The 22957-nt window shown below is 40.5% G+C and overlaps 1 protein-coding gene across 5 annotated transcripts in view; it reads right to left on the bottom strand.

Annotated features, from left to right (window-relative positions):
* Positions 1–4285: 4285 nt before the first annotated feature.
* Positions 4286–22957, bottom strand: part of LSG1 (large 60S subunit nuclear export GTPase 1) — a 28639-nt gene continuing 9967 nt past the window's right edge. For 3 of the 5 annotated variants that reach the window (XM_036349599.1, XM_036349597.1, XM_036349598.1), the window contains 8 exons: positions 22035–22211; positions 17775–18188; positions 15301–15402; positions 15005–15148; positions 12995–13118; positions 9911–9990; positions 8446–8619; positions 4286–4795 (listed from right to left, as the gene is read on the bottom strand). In XM_036349599.1, the coding sequence (XP_036205492.1) occupies positions 4616–4795; positions 8446–8619; positions 9911–9990; positions 12995–13118; positions 15005–15148; positions 15301–15402; positions 17775–18188; positions 22035–22211 (1395 nt within the window). In that variant the 3' untranslated portion in view covers positions 4286–4615. The remainder of the gene's footprint in view (positions 4796–8445; positions 8620–9910; positions 9991–12994; positions 13119–15004; positions 15149–15300; positions 15403–17774; positions 18189–22034; positions 22212–22957) is intronic. The other 2 variants (XM_036349600.1, XM_036349601.1) reach the window with 1 other exon arrangement.

The raw sequence follows: 22957 nt of genomic DNA, 5'->3' as shown, positions 1-22957 counted from the left end.
GCATTTTGCTAGTCTAAAAGTACTAAGCTCTACAGCAAGGGTGGGAATACTTAAAAAACATTGCAAGATATACTTAAAAGACATCATCTGGGCAGAAGCAAAGGTGAAAATAGAAATTTTCCTCTCAGGGTGTCCTAGTCTGGGTTACTCAGACTCTAAGCAAAGGACTTTGGTTCAGTTTATTTGGGTGACAATTCCATGAAGCAGAAGTGAGGGAGTGAAAAAAGTGAGACAGGGAAGGGAGAAAAGCAACGAAGGATGAGTTAATGAAGTGATTTTAACTGAGGCCAAGTGGGGCTCAATTCCACTTAGGATCTAGCAAGGAATATCTAGGACGTATGCACTGAGTGACGGGGAAGCTAGGGTACTTACTAACCAGCCCCCCATTCCTCACCATTTGGGGGTTGCTCTGGGGGCATAAAATCCCCAGCCCTCGTAGACAGTCCTATGCATAGGCTGAGCAAGTTTCTGTGGTGCAGGAAAGCAGAAACAGGGCTTGTGTTGGAAAGCTGTCAGTTTGCACAGGAACTGTCCACAGGGTTGCAGGCGAACTGGAAGTAGGCTAAGGGATATGTCGTTGGGTGGGACATCTACACAGACATCTCTTACCAATAATAGTTGTTAGGAAGATACTCTTCACAATTGTTCCACATTCATGGATGTTAAATATCAAAGGTAGGCGTGCAGAAATAAGCCCTTACATTTACAGTCGATTGCCAACAAGGACACCAAAAACAATTCAATGGGGAAAGACTAACCTTCTTTTGTTTTTTTAATCCTCCACCCAAGGACATGCTTAAAAAGAGGAAGGGAAGGAGACAGGGAGGGGGGAAGGAGAGAGAGAGAGAGAGAGAGAGAGAGAGAGAGAGAGAGAGAGAGAGAGAGAGAGAGAGAAATCAACATGAGAAACTGGATCAGCTGCTCCAACCAGGCACTGAAACTGCAAACCAGGTCTGTGCTCTGTATGGGGAACTGAACTGAACCAACCACCCTTCGTTATATTGGACGATGCTCAACCAATTGAACCATTCTGGCGGAAAAGAGTACTCTTTTCAACAAAGTGTTGTACTACTGGATATTCACAGTAAAAGATTGAAGTTGGTCCATTCCCTAGCTTACACCATAAAAAAAAAATTAACTCAAAACGGACCAAAAACCTAAATGTAATACCTAAAACTATAAAACCCTTAGAAGAAAATGTAGAGTAGATCTTCGTAATCTTGGATGTGGCAATAGTTTTTAAAATATAACAAAAGCACAAACAAGCAAATTAAAAACAGATAAATTTGGATTTCATCAACATTAAAAATGTGCTTCAAAGGACATTATCAAGAAAATGAAAGGCAACCCATTGAATAGCAGGAAATATTTGCAAATTATATATCTGATAGAATGTATATTGGTAAATAAGTTTTGTAACTTAATAATAAAAAGACAAATAACCCAATTGAAAAAGTGGGCAAAGGATCTGAGTAGACATGTCTCCAAAGAAGATAAATGTACAAGTGGCCAATAAGCACACAAAAAGATGCTCAGCATCATTCATCATGAAGGGAATGCAAATCAAAGTCATAATGAGGTACCACTTCCTATCAACTAGGATGGCTAAAACAAAAGGCAGTAATGAGTGTTGATAAGGATGTGAAGAAATTAGAACCCTTATACATTATTGGTGGAAATGTAAAATGGTGCAGCCACTTTGGAAAACAGCCTGGCAGCTGCTCAAAAGGTTAAATATACAGCAATTCCAATGACCCAGCAATTTTACTCCTAGATGTATACCCAAGAGAATGAAAAACCCATGTCTACACAAAAACTTGTACACAAATGCTTACAGCAGCATTATTTATAACTAGAGGCCTGGTGCACGAAATTCATGCATGGGGGTGTGGGGGGCAGGGGGATGTCCCTCAGCCTGGCCTGCACCCTCTCCAATATGGGATTCCTCTCACAATCTGGGACCACTGGCTCCTAACTGCTCACCTGCCTGCCTGATTGCCCCTAACCGACCTCCTCTGCCAGCCTGATCGCCCCTAACCGCCTCTGTCTTGGCCCCTGCCAATGTGGCTTTGTCCAGAAGGAGGACTGGACAACTGGAAGATGTCCGGTCTACCGGTCTAATTAACATATTACCCTTTTATTAGTATAGATAACTAAAAAGTGGAAACCAAATGTCTATTAACTGATAAGTGGATATGCAAATATGGTATATCCATTCAGTGGAATATTATTCAGCAATAAAAAGGAATGAAGCATTGTGGGCAACAGTGTGGTGATTGCAGGGTTAGGGGAGTAGGTGGAGGTGGAGGAAGGTATAAGGGGGATAAATGGTGATGGGGGAAAAAATAGAGAAAAAAAAGGAATGAAGTACTGATAGATGCTTTAACAGGGCTAAACCTTAAAGATATTGGGTTAAGTGAAAGCTAGTCACATAGTGTGACTCCATTTATAAAATGTGTAGAATAGACAAACCTACATGTAAATTAGATGAATGGTTGCTTAGGACTGGGGGAGGAGTATTGGAGACTGATGACTAAAGGGATTTGGCTTCGTTTTTGGGTGATCGTGTAAAATTGACTGTGGGATGGTTGAAACAACTCTGGATACACTAAAGACCATTAAGTTGTACACTTTAAATTGGTGACTTTGCATGGCATATGAGAGAAAATGGATCAGCTGCCCTCCATACCCACTCAATAAACTTGTTACAAAAGTAATCAGGAGCATGGAAGCATATTAATATTCCTTTCTAAAAAGTCTCATGTTTTAGCTATTGCACTATCATTAGAATACTTTCAGTAAGCACATGCTTTGTCCATTCAGTATGAGTTTCTGCCATCTGCCTGTGACTGTTCTTCAATAAACGGAACCAAGTATGCTTTCACATGCCAATGCCTGCTCCTCTTCATCATGAGCTTTTTGGACGGTCTCACTTCTCTCAGATAAAAGGGAATGAGCCCTGGCCCATGTGGCTCAGTTGGTTGGAGCATCTTCCCTGTGCACTGAAGGGTTGAAGGTTTGATTCCTGGCCAGGGCACATACCCAGACAGTGTGTACGATCCCCAGTCCAGGCGAGTACGGGATATTTCTCTCCCTCCCTCCTCTCTCTTTAGAATCAATGAAAACATATTCTCAGATGAGGATTAAAAAAACAATAATAAACACAATTTTAGAACACCTTTAGCTTGCCTTTTCTAAGTCTGGTTGATCTGGAATAACGTTTCACTGATCTTTTAATGAAGAATTAGAACACATCTCATTCCTCACCTGTATAAACCCTCCTTGACTTACCACCACTTTTGAGGAAACATTGAGAATCCCTTCACAGGCTCTAAGGCCACCCGTGGCCTGGACTTGTTACCTTCCATCCTGCAGTGCTCCTTCCTGCTTTGGGTCCTACCCCACTGTGGTCATTTTCTGGACTGTCCTTCCTGTCACATGGTAGGTGGTTAATAAATACTGACTAAATAAATAAATGTAAATTTTTCATTCCCTAGATACAACACATTTTCAAATATATATATATTTTAAATTGAATTTATTGGGATGACACTGATTTACAAAACCATACAGGTTTCAAGTATATAGCTCAAAAAAACATCTGCACACTGCATCATGTGCCCATGCCCCAAAGCAAGTCTCTTTCTGTACCCATTTATCCCGTTTCCCACCCCCACCTACCTACACCCCCCTTTCAAGGAAAGACTTAGCTGTGAATTCATGGGTGAATTTGGGGGGGTGGGGTGGGTGGTATCTGTAGGTCTTTTGATATATTTTACAAAATTGTGTACATGGGAACGTCCATTTTACGGTAATGATCTGAGTTAAGGGAATGAGGCTCAGAGAAAGAAAGAAAAAAGGGAGACAAAAGTAAAAAAGTCAGAGGCTGTAACAGCCAGTGTATTATAAATGTATTAGAACGATTGTGACTTTAAATAAGGTAAATTGCCCTTGATGGTCACAAGTATTGAGGACACAGGGATTCCTATGCCTAAAATAAAAACCAGCCAATTACCTGTTTTCTCAATGCTCCCCTCTGTAGTCGTGGCTTATGTGATGGTGATTTTCAATAGTCGGTTCTGCTTTCCACGGGCCTTTAAAAACTATACGCCAGACCCTCCCACACCCAATTCCAAGATCTGATATGCCTTCTGCCATATCAGGGGCATGTGAAGTTGAGAATAATTAATCTAAATAATTCACTCAAAAGCATCCATCTAAAATCCCAGTCAGGTTTGTACAAATTAAAATTGTTTCTAAAGAATGTGCAATGTCCAAATAGCAGTGTATCTACATAAACCAATAAAATGTTAGTGGCAATTTAATTTTAATATCTTTTCAAAAATTTCCCAACTTACAAATTAGTATACATTGTGTATATTTACACAAACAAATATACATCGTTCTTTCCCCCATCTTAATTCAGCCTCCCATAGGAGGTTGCGGGGCTCCGAGATGACTACCTTAGAGCTGGTGCTCCAAGGAGCCCTGGGTCTTGCTAGTGGCGCTGGGTGTGGCTGTGTGCCACAGAGCAGGTCCATTCTGTAGCACCACAGGCCAGGAGCAGCTTCTGTTCTTTTCCAGATGCACAATGCAGATGCCACTTCGGTTGTGCTCATGTATCCAGGTGCTTGTAGAGTCGACGACTTTTCTCTTTTTTATTTCTGTTGCCATGTTTTTTCCATGGCTTCCCAGCCCCACTCTCAGAGCTCACAGTAGCTGCAGTCACCAGGCCACTCCCAGGCTTGTAGCCCATCACAGCCTGGACTCCTTTGGTCAAAGCTCTCACATTTTCCTAGCAAATAAGAGGAAATCTTATTTAGGATATCAGCAGTCTCCTTTAGAGGATATGTATAGTGTTATTTATGGAAACTCAAAGATAGTGGGACTTCCATCTCTCACTGGTACTTGCTCCCTGTTACTTAAATGATAAGCTTTCAGCATTCTGTCTTCAGTTCATTCCCACCCACCCCTCAACTTTCCTTAGTTCCATCACTTCAAATATCATCTATAACTAGAATCATACTAGCTTCTTCCTGGAAATCTCTATCCTGATATCGAAATTCAACCTGCCTCAATCTAAATTGAGTTAGAAGTGGATTCTCCATTCTTTATTTTAGTGAGTGGTATAAAGAATCCGCCAGGCTGCCAAGACAGGACACTCTCTTTGTCTTCCTCATCTACCATATGCAGTCAGCTGGCCACTAAGTTCTGTTGCTCCCATCTTTAGAATTTTGTTCGTCTATCCCCTCCTCTCCATCTATCCCCCACTGCTCTAACCGAGGTGCTGATTAGCTTTCTCCGGGCCACTTACTATAAGACTCTTATAATCCAGCATCCATATTTCTTTCTTTTTTAAAAAAAAATTCTTTATTGTTTAAAGTATTACATATAGTATTACATATCTCCTTTCTTCCCCATTGGCCACCCCCACCCCCCAGCACATGCCCTCACACCCCCTAGTGTCTGTGTCCATTGGTTATGCTTATACGCATGCTTACAAGTCCTTTGGTTGATCTCTTACCACCCGCCCTCACCCTCCCCTGCCTTCCCTCTGAAGACTGATGGGCTGTTTGACAGCATCCACATTTCTACAAGTTCTCTGATCATGTCTCTCTTTTCCTGTCCTCACAAATCTCTGATGGCTCCTTGTAGCCTGGCGAATCACATTCAGATTCTCGCACAGGGCACACAAGGCCACCTACAACGTGGGGTCTTTTAATGATAAGCCCCACACTCCTGTGTCATTATGCCTTTGCGCATGCTACTCCTTCTGCCTGGAAATCTGGTCCTCACCACTCCTTCCAACTGGCACATTTTTATTTCTCTCTCAAAGTCCAGCTTAAATATCATTTCCTCTCTGCAGTTCCCATTTTCCCACTTTGCTCTCAGCGCCAAGATAACTATTCTCCAGTCTGGGTTCACAGAGTCTTGACTTATACCCCTGTGCTAGACCTAACATGTCATGTTAATTGTTAACTTGCCTGTCTCCCCTTTGCTAGAATGTGACCCCCCCTGAAAGCAATAATTGTGTCTTATTTTGATATCCCAGGCCCTGGTGTAATAGCTGGCACATAGTAGTGCTCAAAAAAGTTTTTTGTAAACTTATGATTTAAGTAAAATAAACAAACAAAAAAAATGTAGGTTTACTTAGTAGAAAAAAATTCAATCCAATATGATTTGCAAGTATAAAGCAGGATTTCATGATCTTAGAATAGTACATTACTCTAGAAACTAAAACTTAGATACCTAATTATATAACTAAACTGTAAGTTTTCAGCTTTCTTATTCATGACCTTTAAAACTTCTTGTAAAACTTAAAACTTTAACTTAAATGTCCTGTATAACAGTAATAGGCTCAGGAAAGAACTTCTAATCTTCCTGCATATTGGTAACTTTTCTTCTAAACACTGGTAGACTTGGAAATAATTCAAACTAGGAGCCACAACAACCAAGTTCTAGTCCAGCTTTGCCATTTCAAACAAGTGTCCTTAGGTAGCTCACTTAGCCTCCTTAAGCCTCAATGTCTTTAATAGTAAAATGGGAATAATATACCTGCTTGGTGTGCCTCACCATGACCACCGTGTGGGGCACAAATAAGGCACCACACAAATACAGAAAAAATCATTCTCTGCATACACCTGACCCCTGCACCCCATTTTTTTGGGGGGGGGAATAGTAGATACAAAAACATTAATATATATTAGGTACAATTATATGATTTAAATGTTCTGCACATAAATTTGCTCTTTAAAATGTAATATACAATTGTACTTGTGAATGATACTAGACTTATCGGGTGGCCACTTGTAAGTTATATAAATGTCTAATCACTATGCTGCATACCTAAAATTAACGTATTATGTATGTCAACTATAACTGAAAAACTTTTTTAAATTTTAAAAACTGTACCTGTGATATAAACTTATGATCAAAATATGTTGGTTTAGAGAAAAGACAATCTACTAAATGGGAGAAAAATTTTCAGATCTATATATATTCTATATGTATAAAACCCTAATATGCAAATAGACCGAATGACGGAACAACTGAACAACCAGTCGATATGATGTGCGCTGACTACCAGGGGGTGTGCAAAGAACATGCCAGGTGTTGGCAGCAGGCGGCAGAGCATGGAACATGGTGGGTGTCGGCCATGGCGGGATGTGGAGCAGGGGAGTGGGGCCACCAGACCAAGGCGGGGTGCTGGTCGCTGTCGAGACAAGCCTCTGGTGATTTCAGAAAATGTTTTGCTCCTGTGTGCTGAGGTCCCGCCGTCAGCAGGTGCAAGCAGCAGCTGCCAGCCCCGATTGCCCCTGAGGGGCACTGCTGGCGCCGGCCCCAATCACTCTGTGCCATCAGCAGGTGCAAGCAGGGCCAGTGCTGTCAGCTTGTGGGAGCAGCAGCGGGGCTGCCAGCAGACAGGGGCAGGGGGCCGTGGCAGGAGGGGCTGGGTACGGGCGTGGAGGATGGGCCGAGACCCACCGCTGTGCTCACTGCAGCCTCGTGGCACACAGTTCCTTTCAAGGTGCACGAATTTGTGCACTGGGCCCCTAGTAAGTAGGATAAAGGTTCATATCCAGACTATACAAAGAACTCTTACAACTCAACAATAGAGAATCCTCCAGAGAAGAGATATATATGTATGCCAATGAGCACATGAAAAGATGCTCATACAACTAGTCATTAGGGAAGTACAAATCAAAATCATGAGGTACCAATTCACACACAGCAGGATGGCTAATATAAAAAAGAAAATAAATACTGGCAAGGATGTGGAGAAATTGGAACTCTCATACATGCTGGTGAGAATGTAATATGGTGCAGCCACTTTGGGAAGTTAATGTGGAGTTACCATATGACCCAGCAATCCCACTCCTAAAAACATACCCAAGAGAACAGTAAATATATGTCCACACAAAACGTGCCCATGAATGTTCACAGCAGCATTATTCATAATAGACAAAAAAATGGAAACAACCCAGATGTCCATCAACTGATAAATGAACAAACAAAATGTGGTCTATCCTTTCAATGAAATATTATTTGGCAATAAAAAGGAATAAAGTACTGATTCATGGATGAACCTTGAAGTCACTATGCTAAATTAAAGATACCCATCACAAAGACTGCATAGTGCATGAATCCATTTACACAAAATGTCCAGAATAGGCAAATCTATAGAGAAAGTAAATTAGTGGTGGGCAGGGCCTAATGGGAAAGGGGAATTCGGAGTGACTATTAATGGGTATGGAGTTTCTTTTTGGAGTGATAAAAACGTTCTAAAATTAGATAGTGGTTAAGGTTGTGCAACTGTGAATATAATATAAACTACTGAATTGTATATTTTAAAAGGGTGAATTTTATGATGTGTAAATTGTATGCCAACAAAGCTGTTATACAAAACGTGTTGGATGAGAAATTAAGAAAAGCTTTAAAACTTACTTGATGGAAAAAAGTTTTGTCAACAACATTTTCAATCTGTTTTGCTTTTTTATTCCGACCTGGCTGCATTTTCATTTCACCACCATTCCATTTGTTCTCCAGTAGTCGCTGGTGTTGATACTGAAAGGTCAGGGGATCTCTCCCCGGAGGAGGATGACAGTATAGGAGTTTACCCTATAAAGACAGTATGAATGGTATCAGCGCATCACAAATGCCATCTGTCAGACAAGGCATCTCAACCAGGCACACTCTGATGGAGCTTTCCGCTTTTGATTAAATTAGCTAAGTTGAGTTTTGGTTAACTGCAACGGAAGAGTCCTAATAAACTGATGATGATCCTTGGTGTTCTAGAGGCCTAGCCTCCTGCCATAGCCCCCAGACAAGAATAAAATCTTCTCTGCTCCTTTTTAAAAAAAAATCCTCACCAGAGGATATTTTTTCATTTATTATTGTTTTTTAGGGAGGGAGGGAGAAAAAACGAGGGAGGGAGGGAAAGAAACATTGCCTCCCGCATGTGCTCCAACCAGGGTCTGGGATTGAGCCTGTAATCAAGGTATGTGCCCTTGAATAGAATAGAACCCAGGGCACTTCAGTCCACGGGCCAGTTCTATCCACTGAGCAAAACCAGCTAGGACTCTGTGCTCCTTTTTACTTCACTTGCATATCTATTAAAGTATGCACTTTTCAGTACACTTGTATGACTTATGATGAATATTTTCCAAAGCGAAAACTAGGACACAACTGGACAGTGACTGTACTAATGGGATCCTGGGCTGATTGCAGTTGTTCACTGGGTGCAGATTTCCCTCTTCCATCATAAACACTCGAAAACCTATTATTTTTAATGCACCTTCCCATCCTCCAGTTTTATAAATTGTAAACAAATAATTTATCCATATAAATATTCCATTAACTACTTTCTCCCTGAATTGAAGGCAAGAGAATATGCCTGCTCACTTTTATTTTAATCTCATGAGATAGGTACTATTAGTTCCTCCTCTATTGATGAAGAAAATCCAAAACTTAGCATGCCCTCATTTATAATACGGAAATAATAACCTCACAGACTTGTTATGTATTTTTAGTGAGATAATAAACGTAAAACATTTGAAAGTATTCCCAGCAGGGTTTAGCTTTGAATAAATGTTAGCTATTATTATTGTTGTTACTAGATAAATGTAAGGAGAAAGACATATAAACACTGTATTACAGGGAAGACTATGCTATAGGAGTGGAAAAACCAGGTGTTCAGAGACCTTTGTCTCCTTCCTATTAGGTTGTCAGTCTACTTTATTGCTTTATATGATGCTAGCTCTCCCAGATCAAAACTATAAATCTACTTATAAAACAATCTCAATGAGAAAATATCTCCTTTATAACTTAACAGGTAGCCATTTTCTAAAGTCATACCGTGGAGAAAGAAGACCTGTTTATTCAAGAGCAACAAGAAGCAGGGTTCCCTTACATTGACATAATCCTTCAGGATGTAGCGTGCAGACCGAGGCTGGTCTGGCTGCCCGTGCGCTGTCATGAATCCTCGCATATCTGTGAGGAGAAAGGAATTTTGCAAAACCTAAGTTAGAAGACAGAACATCACAATAAAACAAGTGTGGTGATAACTTAGACCTTTCCCTTAATGCACTAGCATCCATACTTTCTACTTTGAAAAGTCAATAATCATTGTAGAAAATATTTTGGTTCACATGATAAAAACATCTGATAACCCAGGAGAATAGACCATATGGTTTTATCTGATATCCTAGCACCACACTGTGAAACAATGCAACTTCTTTCTACTCCACTTCTTTCATTTCTTGATTTTAAACATTCAAGGAGGCTACTTGTAGAATGCTATGTTGTTATTATTAGCAAAACCAAAGCAATAGAGCAAGTTTTCTTATGTATATGCCCACACTTTTCCCACTTCCCCAGAGAGACAGCGAAGATCCTTTTACTACTAACTCAATTAGAAGGGAGGAGCAGAGCACAGCGGATAAGAATATAGGCGTTGGCAGCCAGGTTGGGTTCAAAACTCAGCTCCCTCACATACTAGCTGTGTGCTGGCTCTTTTCGTTTAGAATAGTCAGAATCCTAGAGTTCACCTCACACAAAAAAGCAGATTCAGGCAGATTAAAAATCTAAAGGGTTTTTTTTTTTTTTTTTTATATTTTATTGATTTTTTGAGAGGAAGGGAGAGAGATAGAGAGCTAGAAACATCGATGAGAGAGAAACATTGACCAGCTGCCTCCTGCATATCCCCCACTGGGGATGTGCTCGCAACCCACGTACATGCCCTTGACCGGAATCGAACCTGAGACCCTTGAGTCCGCAGGCCAACGCTCTATCCACTGAGCCAAAAAAGTTTCGGCTAAAAATCTAAAGGTTTTAAATAAGAAAAGATATTAGAGGAAAATAGTTTTATCCTTTTGGGATAGAAATGGTCTTCCCCAAGTAAAATGCCAAAAAGAAAACAACAACAACAACAATCCAGTCTATTAAAAATATTTCTATGTTAAAGAAACCATAAACACTGGGGAAACATTTGTGGCACATATAACAAGGAACTCCTACAAATCAAGATAAAAACAAATAATGCATAGAAACAAGGTGATTTCCAAAAGAAACATAAATGGTTAACAAACATATGGACGGATGCTCAATTTCACTTTTATTTAAGGAAATAAATTAAATCAAGAATTATTTAACAACATCTTTTTTTTTTTTAATATATTTTATTGATTTTTTACAGAGAGGAAGGGAGAGAGATAGAGAGTCAGAAACATCGATGAGAGAGAAACATCGATCAGCTGCCTCCTGCACATCTCCTACTGGGGATGTGCCCGCAACCCAGGTACATGCCCTTGACCGGAATCGAACCTGGGACCCTTCAGTCCACAAGCCGACGCTCTATCCACTGAGCCAAACCGGTTTCGGCTAACAACATCTTTTAAAAGTAACTGCCGGAGACTATTCTTTATGGACCTGCAGATGGTGACCTTAGAAACTGTTCATGTGTGGTCATCCCTGCCTACAAAAAGGCATTTTCCTTTCTCTAACTTGCTCAGTGTCCTGGAAAGATTAGGAAAAACGGGTTCTCATCCAGGCTGTGCCACTGACCAGACACCACCTTGGGCAAGTTAGTTCATGCTTTGATTTCAGATTACTTGTTAAAAAAGGGGAGCAAGAGGTGGGGCGATCTTTAGGGTCTCTTCTAGTTCTGTGATTTGTGACTATACCAGTCTTAACACAAGTGCTTAGTATCCATCCTTGTTAAAGTCTTTCATCTTAGCCCTAGCTGGTTTGGCTCAATGGATAGAACGTCGGCCTGCAGACTGAAGGGTCCTGGGTTCAATTCGTCAAGGGCACACACCCAGGTTGTAGGCTGGATCCCCACTGTGGGACATGCAGGAGGCAGCCGATCAATGATTCTCTCTCATTATTGATGTTTCTATCTCTCTCTCCTTCTTCCTTCCTCTCTGAAATCAATAAAAAATATATTAAAGAAAAAAAAGTCTCTCAACTTTGGTAGGTTCAAGGTCTGTGTTAAGCATTGTCCCTATCAAATCACCTTTGTCTGCCAGGAAATAATAAAATGAACTGAACTCCTCCTTCCCAGGCTGGTGACAATTCTTTTAAAGGCAGGTCACACATGCACAGGAATGCTTCTAACATTGCTACCCCTTTAAGTAGACACAGGTTCCCCCAGACAACCTTTAAAGTTTGTATTTAAGGTAAATAAATTACAACCAACTGGAGAAATGATAGGCTAAAGTAACTCCCACGTGAAATTGAGGTAAAACATGGAGGTGGGAGAGTGTGGACTCATTTTAATGTTGAATGAGGCTTACAGGGGTTGATGGAAGGGGAAGGAAGAGGCTTTGTGTCCCTATTCCCTATCCTAGCTGCTCTGTCCCACTCTAAGGGCTTTCCCTTCTGACGTCCCCTCATTACTCTCTTATCCTGCTCTGATAAGCACATTCATTTTCTTCCGTTTTGGGAGAAGTCTCCAGAAAAAGCCAACCTAGCCTCAGATCAGAACTAGTGCCTACACTTGGGTATCATCAAAGCGGTGCATGTCCCATGGGCCTTTCCTTTAGAAGCGAGTGGCAACTGCTGACAGGCCCTGTGCTCCCTGTGGGGGCTCTGAACACTGCCACATCGCGGCCTCTACATGGAAAGGGCCCGAGACCAGGCGAGTATAAAGGATGCATCTCCCCAGGGAGTGGTTTCTGAGGTGAAGGGAAAGAGACAAAGAATACAAAGCTTCTCCTCCTCTAACCTTTAGAAAGCACTTCACACACTGAAGTAAAACAGCACTCAGGTGGGTCTGCTCTCCTCGCTAAGCTACCTGTGGACCCTGAAGCCACCATCGAACCAGATACCTGGAGGCCACTTCACAGGCAAGGCCAACAGAGAAAACAAAAACATCAACTCTGGAAGAGGACATGACAAATGCTAAGGAAAAATTCTGAATTTGTATCTTTGCAGAAGACTATTTCTCTCATTAACTTTATTTTTTGTTCATGTTTTAATACAAACCACAACTCACATCCATAAGCTGTCAGCAGTTCTTCTGATGTTGGAGGCCGATGGGGATCTTCATCCTCTCTAGGCTTTATGATGTTAATGCCATAGGTAGCTTCTAAAACATGTCTTGGAATATTCTGGCAAACGTAAGCTTGTCAAGGAAACCATTCCCTTGAACTATCCCCTTCTTCCCCTAGTGTCTGGCACATGCTTGTAAGAACATGGTATGTCAGCACTTCTATGGCAAAAACCTTTTCACCTCTTCAAAAGAGAAGTAGTTATTCATTAATTAAAATATTTTTTCCCTTTTAAAAAAAGCCTTATGCACCAATGAATCCTTTTAAATAATTATTAAAATCTCTGAAATACATCTTAAAGTTGACAAATTTTTACCTAAACCAACAATCAATTTGTGAGATAATCCTAATTCGAACATAAAGCAGAGAGAGTCTGTTTCTAATTCTTATGACCATGTAGGAGAATTTTTTTTTCTCCCATAGATTTTTTCTTAACCCACCTACGACTTTCTATCTTGTACCACGGTTACTTATGTACATGACCCATAGCCCTGACAGAATGAATCCTGAAAGGGCAGGATCCACATCAGACTCATGCCAGCATCCTCCACAGAACCCAACCTAATCTGGCTTGCAATACATTTTTTGAGATTCATCCAGTTTGCTATAAAAGATTTAATACATTCTCTCTTTTTTCCCTTATTTTTCAATTACAGTTTACTTTCAATATTATTTCGTATGAGTTTCAGGTGTACAGCATAGTGGTTAGATAATCATATACTGTGCAAAGTGCTCCCCTCAATAATTACAGTACCCACCTGGCACCATACCTAGTTATTGCAATATTATTGACTATATTCCCTATGCCAGTGATGGTGAACCTTTTGAGCTCGGCGTGTCAGCATTTTGAAAAACCCTAACTTAACTCTGGTGCCGTGTCACATATAGAAATTTTTTGATATTTGCAACCATAGTAAAGCAAAGACTTATATTTTTGATATTTATTTTATATATTTAAATGCCATTTAACAAAGAAAAATCAACCAAAAAAATGAGTTCGCGTGTCACCTGACACGCATCACCTCTGACACGCGTCACCTCTGACACGCGTGTCATAGGTTCGCCATCACTGCCCTATGCTGTACTTTATGTGTTCTTTTGAACAACTGCACTCATTTTAGAAATGTATTATATTTTATTTATCATGGTAAATACATTTTTACTTCTTTCTTATAGAAAGAGAAAATAAGTTGGGGTAAACAAAAAGCTGTGGTCTTAAGTGCAGTCATTAAAAGTCTTGTCAAGAACCATGCAGGGCCTAGCCAGCATGGCTCAGTGGTTGAGCATCGGCCTACGTACCAGGAGGTCACAGTTCGATTCCTGGTCAGGATATATGCCCGGTTGTGGGCTGGATCCCCAGTGGGAGGTGTGCAGGAGGCAGCCGATCAATGATTCTCTCTCATCATTGAGGTTTTTCTCTCTCTCGCTCTCCCTTCCTCTCTGGAAAAAAAATAAAAAAAGAAATCGTGCAGTATCCACCTCAAGGGTTGTCTTGAAAATTAAATGAGGTATGACTTGGCAAGTGTTTAGGAAAGTACATAGCATTCGGTAAATGTTAACTGTAATGATTAAATTCTCATAACTGATTGGGAGGCAGCTAATATTACCCGTAAAAGAAAAGACTCTGGAAGGTTGGGCAAGTTTTCCAAGGTCACTCAAGTAGTTAAATGGCAGTGTCAGGATTCCAGCAGCTTTGCAATTGGAGGCTGAGGTCCCAGGTTGGGATCCTCCACTTATACCAGGCTACCCAGCTGCAACCAGGCCATGGGGTTCCAATTCTGAAGTCCTGATGCTCTCTCACTATATAAACTTGGGCAGAGCATTAGTAAATATTTTAGATTTTTCATTCTCAGATTATCAGTCCTGAATACATCAATGCAAGACAATGTCCACGATAAACGTGAAGCCCCAATTCACACGTAACAACCAGGGTCTTTATCAAGCAGAAAGGATATGAGTGATATAGGTGGAACGTGATCTCTCATCTGGTCAATTGGGAGGATTCCATTGCAAGTCATCTCAGCCTTGGTAGAGACAAAGGATGGCATCACCAGGCCTGGGCAGTCACATAAGCAGAGGCCAGGCTCCACAAAGAGAGTCTGAAAGACAAGTAAGAGGATTGTATGCTGGGCATACAGAGGAGGAAGGGGAGGAAGAGCAGCACACGAGTGACACAGAACTTCAGAAAATACCCAGATGGAGGAATTGGCTGAGTAGGAAATACAGAGGCCAACGCTGTAGCAATAAATACCTGAAAATGCTTGGTGTGACCAGGTGTGGCAGACACAGATACTTTCTTGTTGCCCATGATAGTGTTGATTGTTGAACTCTTACCAACATTGGGGTAGCCCACCTAGAAGAGACTCAGAAGTTACTGAATAGTCAAACAGCACACCTATCAAAGATCCAAAGATATGATATAAATAGTGGCAACACTAGCATGAGTCTGGTTGCTTCCAAAGGTTATTTGAAATATATGTTGTTTGTTGTCAGACATTTTCCCACCTGTGGTATGGGTATTTGTTCACATTCATCTCCAGTGATGAATAGTACATTTTATTTCTTTTTAAAATATACTTTTATTGATTTCAGAGAGGAAGGGAGAGGGACAGAGAGATAGAAACATCAATGATGAAAGAGAATCATTGATTGGCTGCCTCCTGAACGACCCCCATTGAGAATTGAGCCCGCAACCCAAGCATGTGCCCTTGGCCGGAATTGAACATGGAACCCTTCAGTCTGCAGGCCGACACTCTATTCACTGAGCCAAACCAGCCAGAGCAGTACATTTTATTTTTTTAAGTTTTGCTATCACAGCAGATGCTCCAGTAAAACTTACCACCTTGTTCCCAGCTCTTCCCCTCTTCCCATCTACAGGCATTTCAGTTCCCATTGGATCTCCCATTGGGTGAAGCTGAGCATCACAGATATTTTCATTATCACAACATACAATTATTGAGCCTGCAATCGAACCTCAACCTCCTGGTTCATAGGTTGACACTCAACCACTGAGCCACACCAGCCGATTATTTTTAATAACATTAACAAGTTTCTGTCTTGCTGGCCAAAAATGTCAAATGACACAATGAGCTGAGGTGGGTTATCAAGCTACTAAAACTCGTCAATTGCTCTTGGGTTCTGGGTGGAACACTATCCATTCTTTCACCTCTGTCTCTCCCCAACTATCAATAAATTAGAAATGTCATGTTGCCTCAGATCAAGCAGGATCATACAAAGGAACAAAAGTTGTTCTCAAAATGATAAGCAAACTTTTTGCTCAAATTATGCCACCCTTGTTCTATGCCTTTTCTCAGGCTTTCTCCCAGGCCTCCAAATCCAATCCACTCTTTTACATGGTTCCAAAAATCCATTAACATGCCTGGAAGGTTAGAAAATACCAATCTCATTGAATATAAAATCCCAAACTTTCACCTCTATTACAAGACTTAAAATGGACACACTTCCACCATTCCAGTCTTAACTCTCACCACTCTTCAAACTTCAACCACACTCGATCACATGCCATGCAATGAACACACTTTCCCATTCCTCCTGCTCTGCTTGAACATTTCCCTTTTGCCTGTCTGGATGCCCTTCCACGGTCACTTGTCAAAACCTTACATCATACTTTAAGATAAACCTCTTAAAATATTTCAGGTAACGGCTTATTAATTTCAATATTCTTCTGTTTTGTATTTATATCTTGATCACCTGATATATTATTATATGCTTAAGTGCTATTTGTTGGGGTGAGGGGAGAGGACTTTTGTTGCTGTCATCTTCCCCCCGCCCAATTAGGTTCCTTCATGATATATACTCCTATAGGGCATTAAAAGTCCCCTTCTCTACTTGGATTACAAAATCTAGGAGGGTGGGACTGTGTCTGCCTTGTCTACACTATCTGTACATGGCTAGGGCCTAGCAGGATGCGTGGCATGTAGTAGGTGATTAATAAATGTTTGCAGAATGAGTAAATTAACCTATTTTAGGATTTCTACAGGAGGGAGGCTGCTTCACATTTCCATAAACATGAGGGAAGTTGGTTTTCTGGTACATGTGGAAAATTTACTTTCCTCCACTATTTTGTTCTCCTGGATGGAAGATCTTTAAAATAAATGCCCTCTCTAACATTGTACATTTCCTTAGCTAAAAGATGCAGCCAACTGGAACCAGGCTGTACCCTCTTCAGGTGTGGGCACTTTTCACAGCTATCTGGGATTTAGGGTATATGGAGTTAGCAATGCAATCCCCTTTCCTTTATTTGCAGTGTTTATGCAACTAAAACATTTATCCTATTTTCCCTGTCCCCAAGATGCTGGGATTCTCCCAAACACACTTCTGAAACACTTAGAGTATAAGTTGTCAAGGATCACAGAAAGTTGCCAAAAGCCTTCCTTACCTAAAAAGCCCATCTTACCTAAACCTAAGAACATCAGACCAGAAGTCCAAAGACAACCTCATTCTAGTACCACTTGGTAAGTCTCGACAGGCAGTGCTGAACTGGAAAAAGTGAAGACTAATATGAACAGGGCCATAACCAATATAAGCCTTGAGAAAATTCACTGTTTTGAGTTGGGCTTTGTCTGTCACACTGCCCACTCCCACGATCGCAGTGGGGCATTCCCTATGATGCCTGATGGGTCTCTGGGGTTCCGGTGCAGCTACCAAGAATGGAGAATTAAAGACCTTCAGGTGGTAACAAATTTATGACACATTTCATCTTACCAGTCCAACAGTAAGGTGCTGATCTTTCACCTTCTTCCCAGTGTGCAGCTGCTTAAAGATTTCTAGTAGCTCCTGCTTTGATACCAGGTGGCTGAAATTGCGCGTTTGCCTCTTCTGCGGGGTTTTCCTGCCCTGAGCCTTGGCTTCCACAGTACAGCTTTCCTGCCAGTCCTGGCCACAGGCTTCTTCGTCAGGGTTGCTGTCCTCTTCCGAACATGTCTGCCAATCCTCCTCCTCCTCCTCCTGACAGTCCTCATACTCACTGTCGTCTTCATCACTAGCGACAACTTCACTAAGTGAGAGAGGATCCCTCTCTAGATGTCGAGTCTCACCTTGTGGAATTTCAGCCTCATCACAGCTGGAGTTTTCAGAGTCAGTTCTGTTGGCTTCTTCAGCATCTGCATCTGCTTGTTCCTGATGAAATAACAGAAAACACCAAAGTTCAAAACTGTATAACTGCACTTTTTCGCTCCAGTGAAAATACTCGAGTTGGTTATCTACGATGAACACAGGACAAGTTATGAAGGAGTCCAGAAAAGGTGCCCTTGGCGGAGGGGAGGAGCAGTGGGCCTTCCCTTTATACCTTCCTGTATGATTTGAACTTTGTACAGTAATATGTATTACTTTTGTAACAGATAAATCTTTAAAGAAAGCACGGGTTTAGGAAAGCCTGCGTCAAGCTGAATTCTTTGGCCATACATTATTTTGCAATGGACTGCAGAAGAAAACAAAGCATTTTTCATTAACAATAAAACATTTTCTTCTCTACACAAAGGAAGAAGGGTTAAGTTTGTAATTTGAGTTTCATTTTACATTTTTAAAGACAGTGGTTTGAATGTTTAAGGAAACTGCTATTCTTTTGTAATTGCCATTAGTAAATCAAAACCCCTTGGAGATAGTTCCCTGTGGAAAATGTAGGAGCAACAAAACTCAACTCTGTACATGGAAATTATTCACCAATTAAAGATTTCCTTTGGAGAAAAATAAAATCATGTACTATTCATGGGTGTATTAATTCTTCTGAATTCCTACTGATAACAAAGCAGAAACAGGCAATTTACAGTATTACTAATTTGTAACAACATTGAAGTGGTTTGAATTTAGAAGTGATGTAAATAAACCTTGCATCATTTTCAAATGATCTATAGTGTTAGCATGAGTAGCTATCACAGGTGGGGACATTATGAACTCAGTTAAAAACGTATCTCAGATTTTAGGAAAGCGATGTAAACAAAATGTGAGGGAAAATAGGTATGATTTCATGATAATGCCTGGCAACTCAAACAGAAACATGGAATTGGAAGCAATTTCTATGATAAATGATCAATGTAAAGAAGTCATTGTGTGCTTTTCTGAATAATTTTAAAACATGAAAGAGGCAGCCCAGCTGGTGTGGCTCAGTGGTTGTATTGACCTAGGAACCAGGAGGTTGCGGTTCAATTCCCGGTCTGGGCACACGCCCGGGGTTGTGGGTGCAATTCCCAATGGGGGGTGTGCAGGAGGCATCCGATTGATGATGTTTTTCTCTCATCAATATTTCTATTTCTCTATCCCTCTCCCTTCCTCTCTCTCTCTCTTAAAAAATAAATAAAATAAAAAGAAGTGTTCTAAGGTGAGCTCAGGGAGGTCAGAAAAATAAAAAGAAGGGAAAAGTCAATCTTTGGGGGAATGCAGTGCAATTTAACAGATGACCAAGAGTAAACCGAGGTGCTCAACTCAAAAAAAAATGTTATATATATATTTTTTTAAATAAGAAGGGGTCAAATAACTATTGAAGAACAACCAAACTTCAAATAGATGAGAAAACAGTGAATATCAAACTACTTTTAATGATTCCATGTTTGACAGTCAATTGACAGATGTGATTCCATATATAATGACACGGTAGCTGGCATTTTGTTTTAGGAAATCATGAAAAACAGATTTCAGAAGACTTAGAAGTAGTAAATGGAGCCTAACTTTTAAAAAGGAAAAACAAGTATCTTCCACAAAACACACACTATTAACCCAAAATCTGATATGGAAACAATTCCACAGTTAGCTGGTGAGCCCTAAAGAGACATTCAGCAACAGGGGATCCCTGAGAAAAGACCATGCCTACAAACTCCATTTCCCTTTGAAATCTTCTACTTGGTTGACTGTTTAGGGAATATCACAGGTGTAGAAATTAATCCTTTTTCCATTTTTGACAGGGTTATTGGGTTGGTGCATCAGGGCTATCCAATACAGTGATATAAATATTTAAAATACAGTGGGGCCTTGGCTTACGAGCGTCCCGACTAACGAGTTTTTCGAGATACGAGCCGTCTCTCGGCCGATATTTTGCTTTGAGTTGCGAGCTAAAATTCAGGTTACGAGCCAGCTTCAGATACCCCACCGCTAGTTGGCGCAGCGTACGTCACAGTGAACGCCACAACATCAGCCCAGCAAATTGATTTGTCAAATTGACTTGACATACGAGTAATTTGAGTTACGAGCTCCGTCACGGAACGAATTAAACTCGTAAGTCAAGGCCCCACTGTATATTTTTATTGGTTTCAGAGAAGAAGGGAGAGGGAGCGAAAGATAGAAACATCAATGTTGAGAGAGAATCATTGATTGGTTGCCCCAACCCGGGCATGAGCGCTGATCCGAAATCAAACTATGACCTCCCTAGTTCATAGGTCAACACTCATCCTCTGAGCCACCAGCCAGACAATTATTGAAACAACAGAAATGATGGTTAAGAGGACAAACTATGAAGCCAGACTGCCCGAGGCCAACAGGCACTTACACTTATTGTTGAAAAGAATAAAATACATAGTGCTTAGAACAGTGGTACCTGGCAGAGAATAAATTTTCTAAGGGTTAGTTTTTATTAACAACAACGCTGTTGCAGCGACATTTGCATTGAGTGCTCATAAGTCCACCAAAAGTTACAGAGCTCTATGCTTGGTCCCTATTGGTCCTAATCTATTTAACAATGTTACCAGTGAGTGGAAAGAATATATAAAAGGACAAACACACGAAATATGCACAAGATTCAAAGCTGGAAGAAGAGAAAAGCAAACTGCACAACCAAAATGAACTCTACCTTCACCCCAAATCACTAATATTTGAAAGGAATAGTAATATCCTAAGTTAAGGTAAAAACAAAATGAAAACTTTTTCCACATGTAAAGGTAGTATGATGTCTACTAAGGCTATTCTTTAAATACTAGTGGCCCTGTGCACGGATTCGTGCACATTGAAAGGAAATATTTTAATATTGCTATTCACCCTTTATAATAGAAGTGTCAACCAAATTCAGGTTGACAAATGACAGAGCAAAACATATGTACGAATGGCACCAGCAAGAGTTTTATATGTATTGCGCATGCACAAGTCAACTAAGCCATACACACACACACACACACACACACACACACACACACACGTATATGTAGAATAAACTTGCTTCTTTAGACCTGCTTTCTGATTTAGCTAAATTTTTTCCAGCCCAGTGAAGCACCCCAACTTCTTTCAGGTAATTGCCAGCAACACAGCAGTAAATACCAACACAAAGCAGATTATTATTGTAGGATCATGCAGGAAGAACAAAGGGTAAAATATTTAACTGCAGCAGTGTTTGACTATATTCTGCGCAGTGAGAAAACCTGAAGTCATTTTCAAGGCCCACCATTTCTTACTTCTTTTCAATTGGGTCCAGTATCTAAGCTTTCTAAATCTCTGTTTTCCGGCTAATGAAAAGAAAATAGGATTCCACTGAGTCACCTATCTACCTACTCCAGGACTTCAAATGAGTTGAGGCACAGAAAACGCTTCACAGACATTTGGTTACCGTGTAAAATGTTTGTACCTGGCTATAAAGCAAGTCGTGTTCCTGGGCTGAAGAAACTGCAAGGGGATGGCAGAGACGTCACCTTGTCACCCATTTTTCTATAGGTCAGTGATGGCGAACCAATGTCACCTCTGACACGCGAACTCATTTTTTGGTTGATTTTTCTTTGTTAAATGGCATTTAAATATATAAAATAAATATCAAAAATATAAGTCTTTGTTTTACTATGGTTGCAAATATCAAAAAATTTCTATATGTGACACAGCACCAGAGTTAAGTTAGGGTTTTTCAAAATGCTGACACGCCGAGCTCAAAAGGTTCGCCATCACTGCTATAGGTCCTCCTACTATCATAGCACTTAGGGAAAAAATAAACAAACCAACCCCCCAAATTTCCATTAATCTCCCTGAAACCCAACCTGGAAAAGTCCCGCAGGTTACCTTAGAGTCATCAATTAGTGGGATGGCTTCAGCCAAAGCTGACCAGAAAACCACCTTCACATTTTCTTTTTCAAAGTATGTGGCCCAGGCGCTCCGCTGCTCAGAAGTCAACAAGTCTGCCTTATTTATCAGAATCACATTCTCCTTGTCGTCATCTATTTCTTTCACATAACATTCCTAGGCAAGACAAATATAATTAGAAAGGCTTCTTCCAACAAGTAAAAATTAGGCTAATTATACTGAAGCACCCCCCCGCCCCCCACCTACAACTAAAAGTTTTCACTGCCCTTTTTTATATCATTCCTAATTTAAATATTTTTAATCATGGCACATTCTACTGACCCTCTCAGTAAACTTTGAAAAGAAGTGAGGTCACATAAAGAAATACTCTCAACGTAAGAAATTGGAAGAGGTAAAAATGCTTTCCTGCCCTGTTGTAAAACAGGTCCTTTTGTCTTTAATAGTGCTGAACTGTTCCGTTTAAACAAGTTAAAAACAACAACAACTGCGTAACTAGATTTGTTGGCCAGCAGGGACTATTTTGCAGCCTCGTGATGACAGCCAACAATATTTACTGTAAAAATTATTTTTGAATTCTAAAAGAAAACCAAGACTAAGTCACTGAAATAAATTCCCAAGTTTGGTTCTGCATTAGGAAATATACCAGAAGTATAAAAGCTGATTTCCTAGGAATTTCACCATTAAGATTCATGCTATTTACCAGTGGATTTTAAAATAATCTGTACTATTACTACTATGGTCCTCAGTAGGAAAACTTCACGTGTGTTTTATTAATTCAAAGCCTATACTGCATTATTTCATGCGATTCTCATACCTTATTAGCCCCTGTGGTGGCTTACACACTTAGTTTATTTGTAAACCGCCACAGGGGGTAATACCTAAAGTGTGAGAAGAGAAAACTT

This window comes from Myotis myotis, unplaced genomic scaffold (genome assembly GCF_014108235.1).
Source record: "Myotis myotis isolate mMyoMyo1 unplaced genomic scaffold, mMyoMyo1.p scaffold_m19_p_2, whole genome shotgun sequence".
Taxonomy (NCBI): domain Eukaryota; kingdom Metazoa; phylum Chordata; class Mammalia; order Chiroptera; family Vespertilionidae; genus Myotis; species Myotis myotis.
The sequence above is the reverse complement of the archived record's forward strand: the minus strand, read 5'-3'. Positions and strand labels throughout refer to the sequence as shown.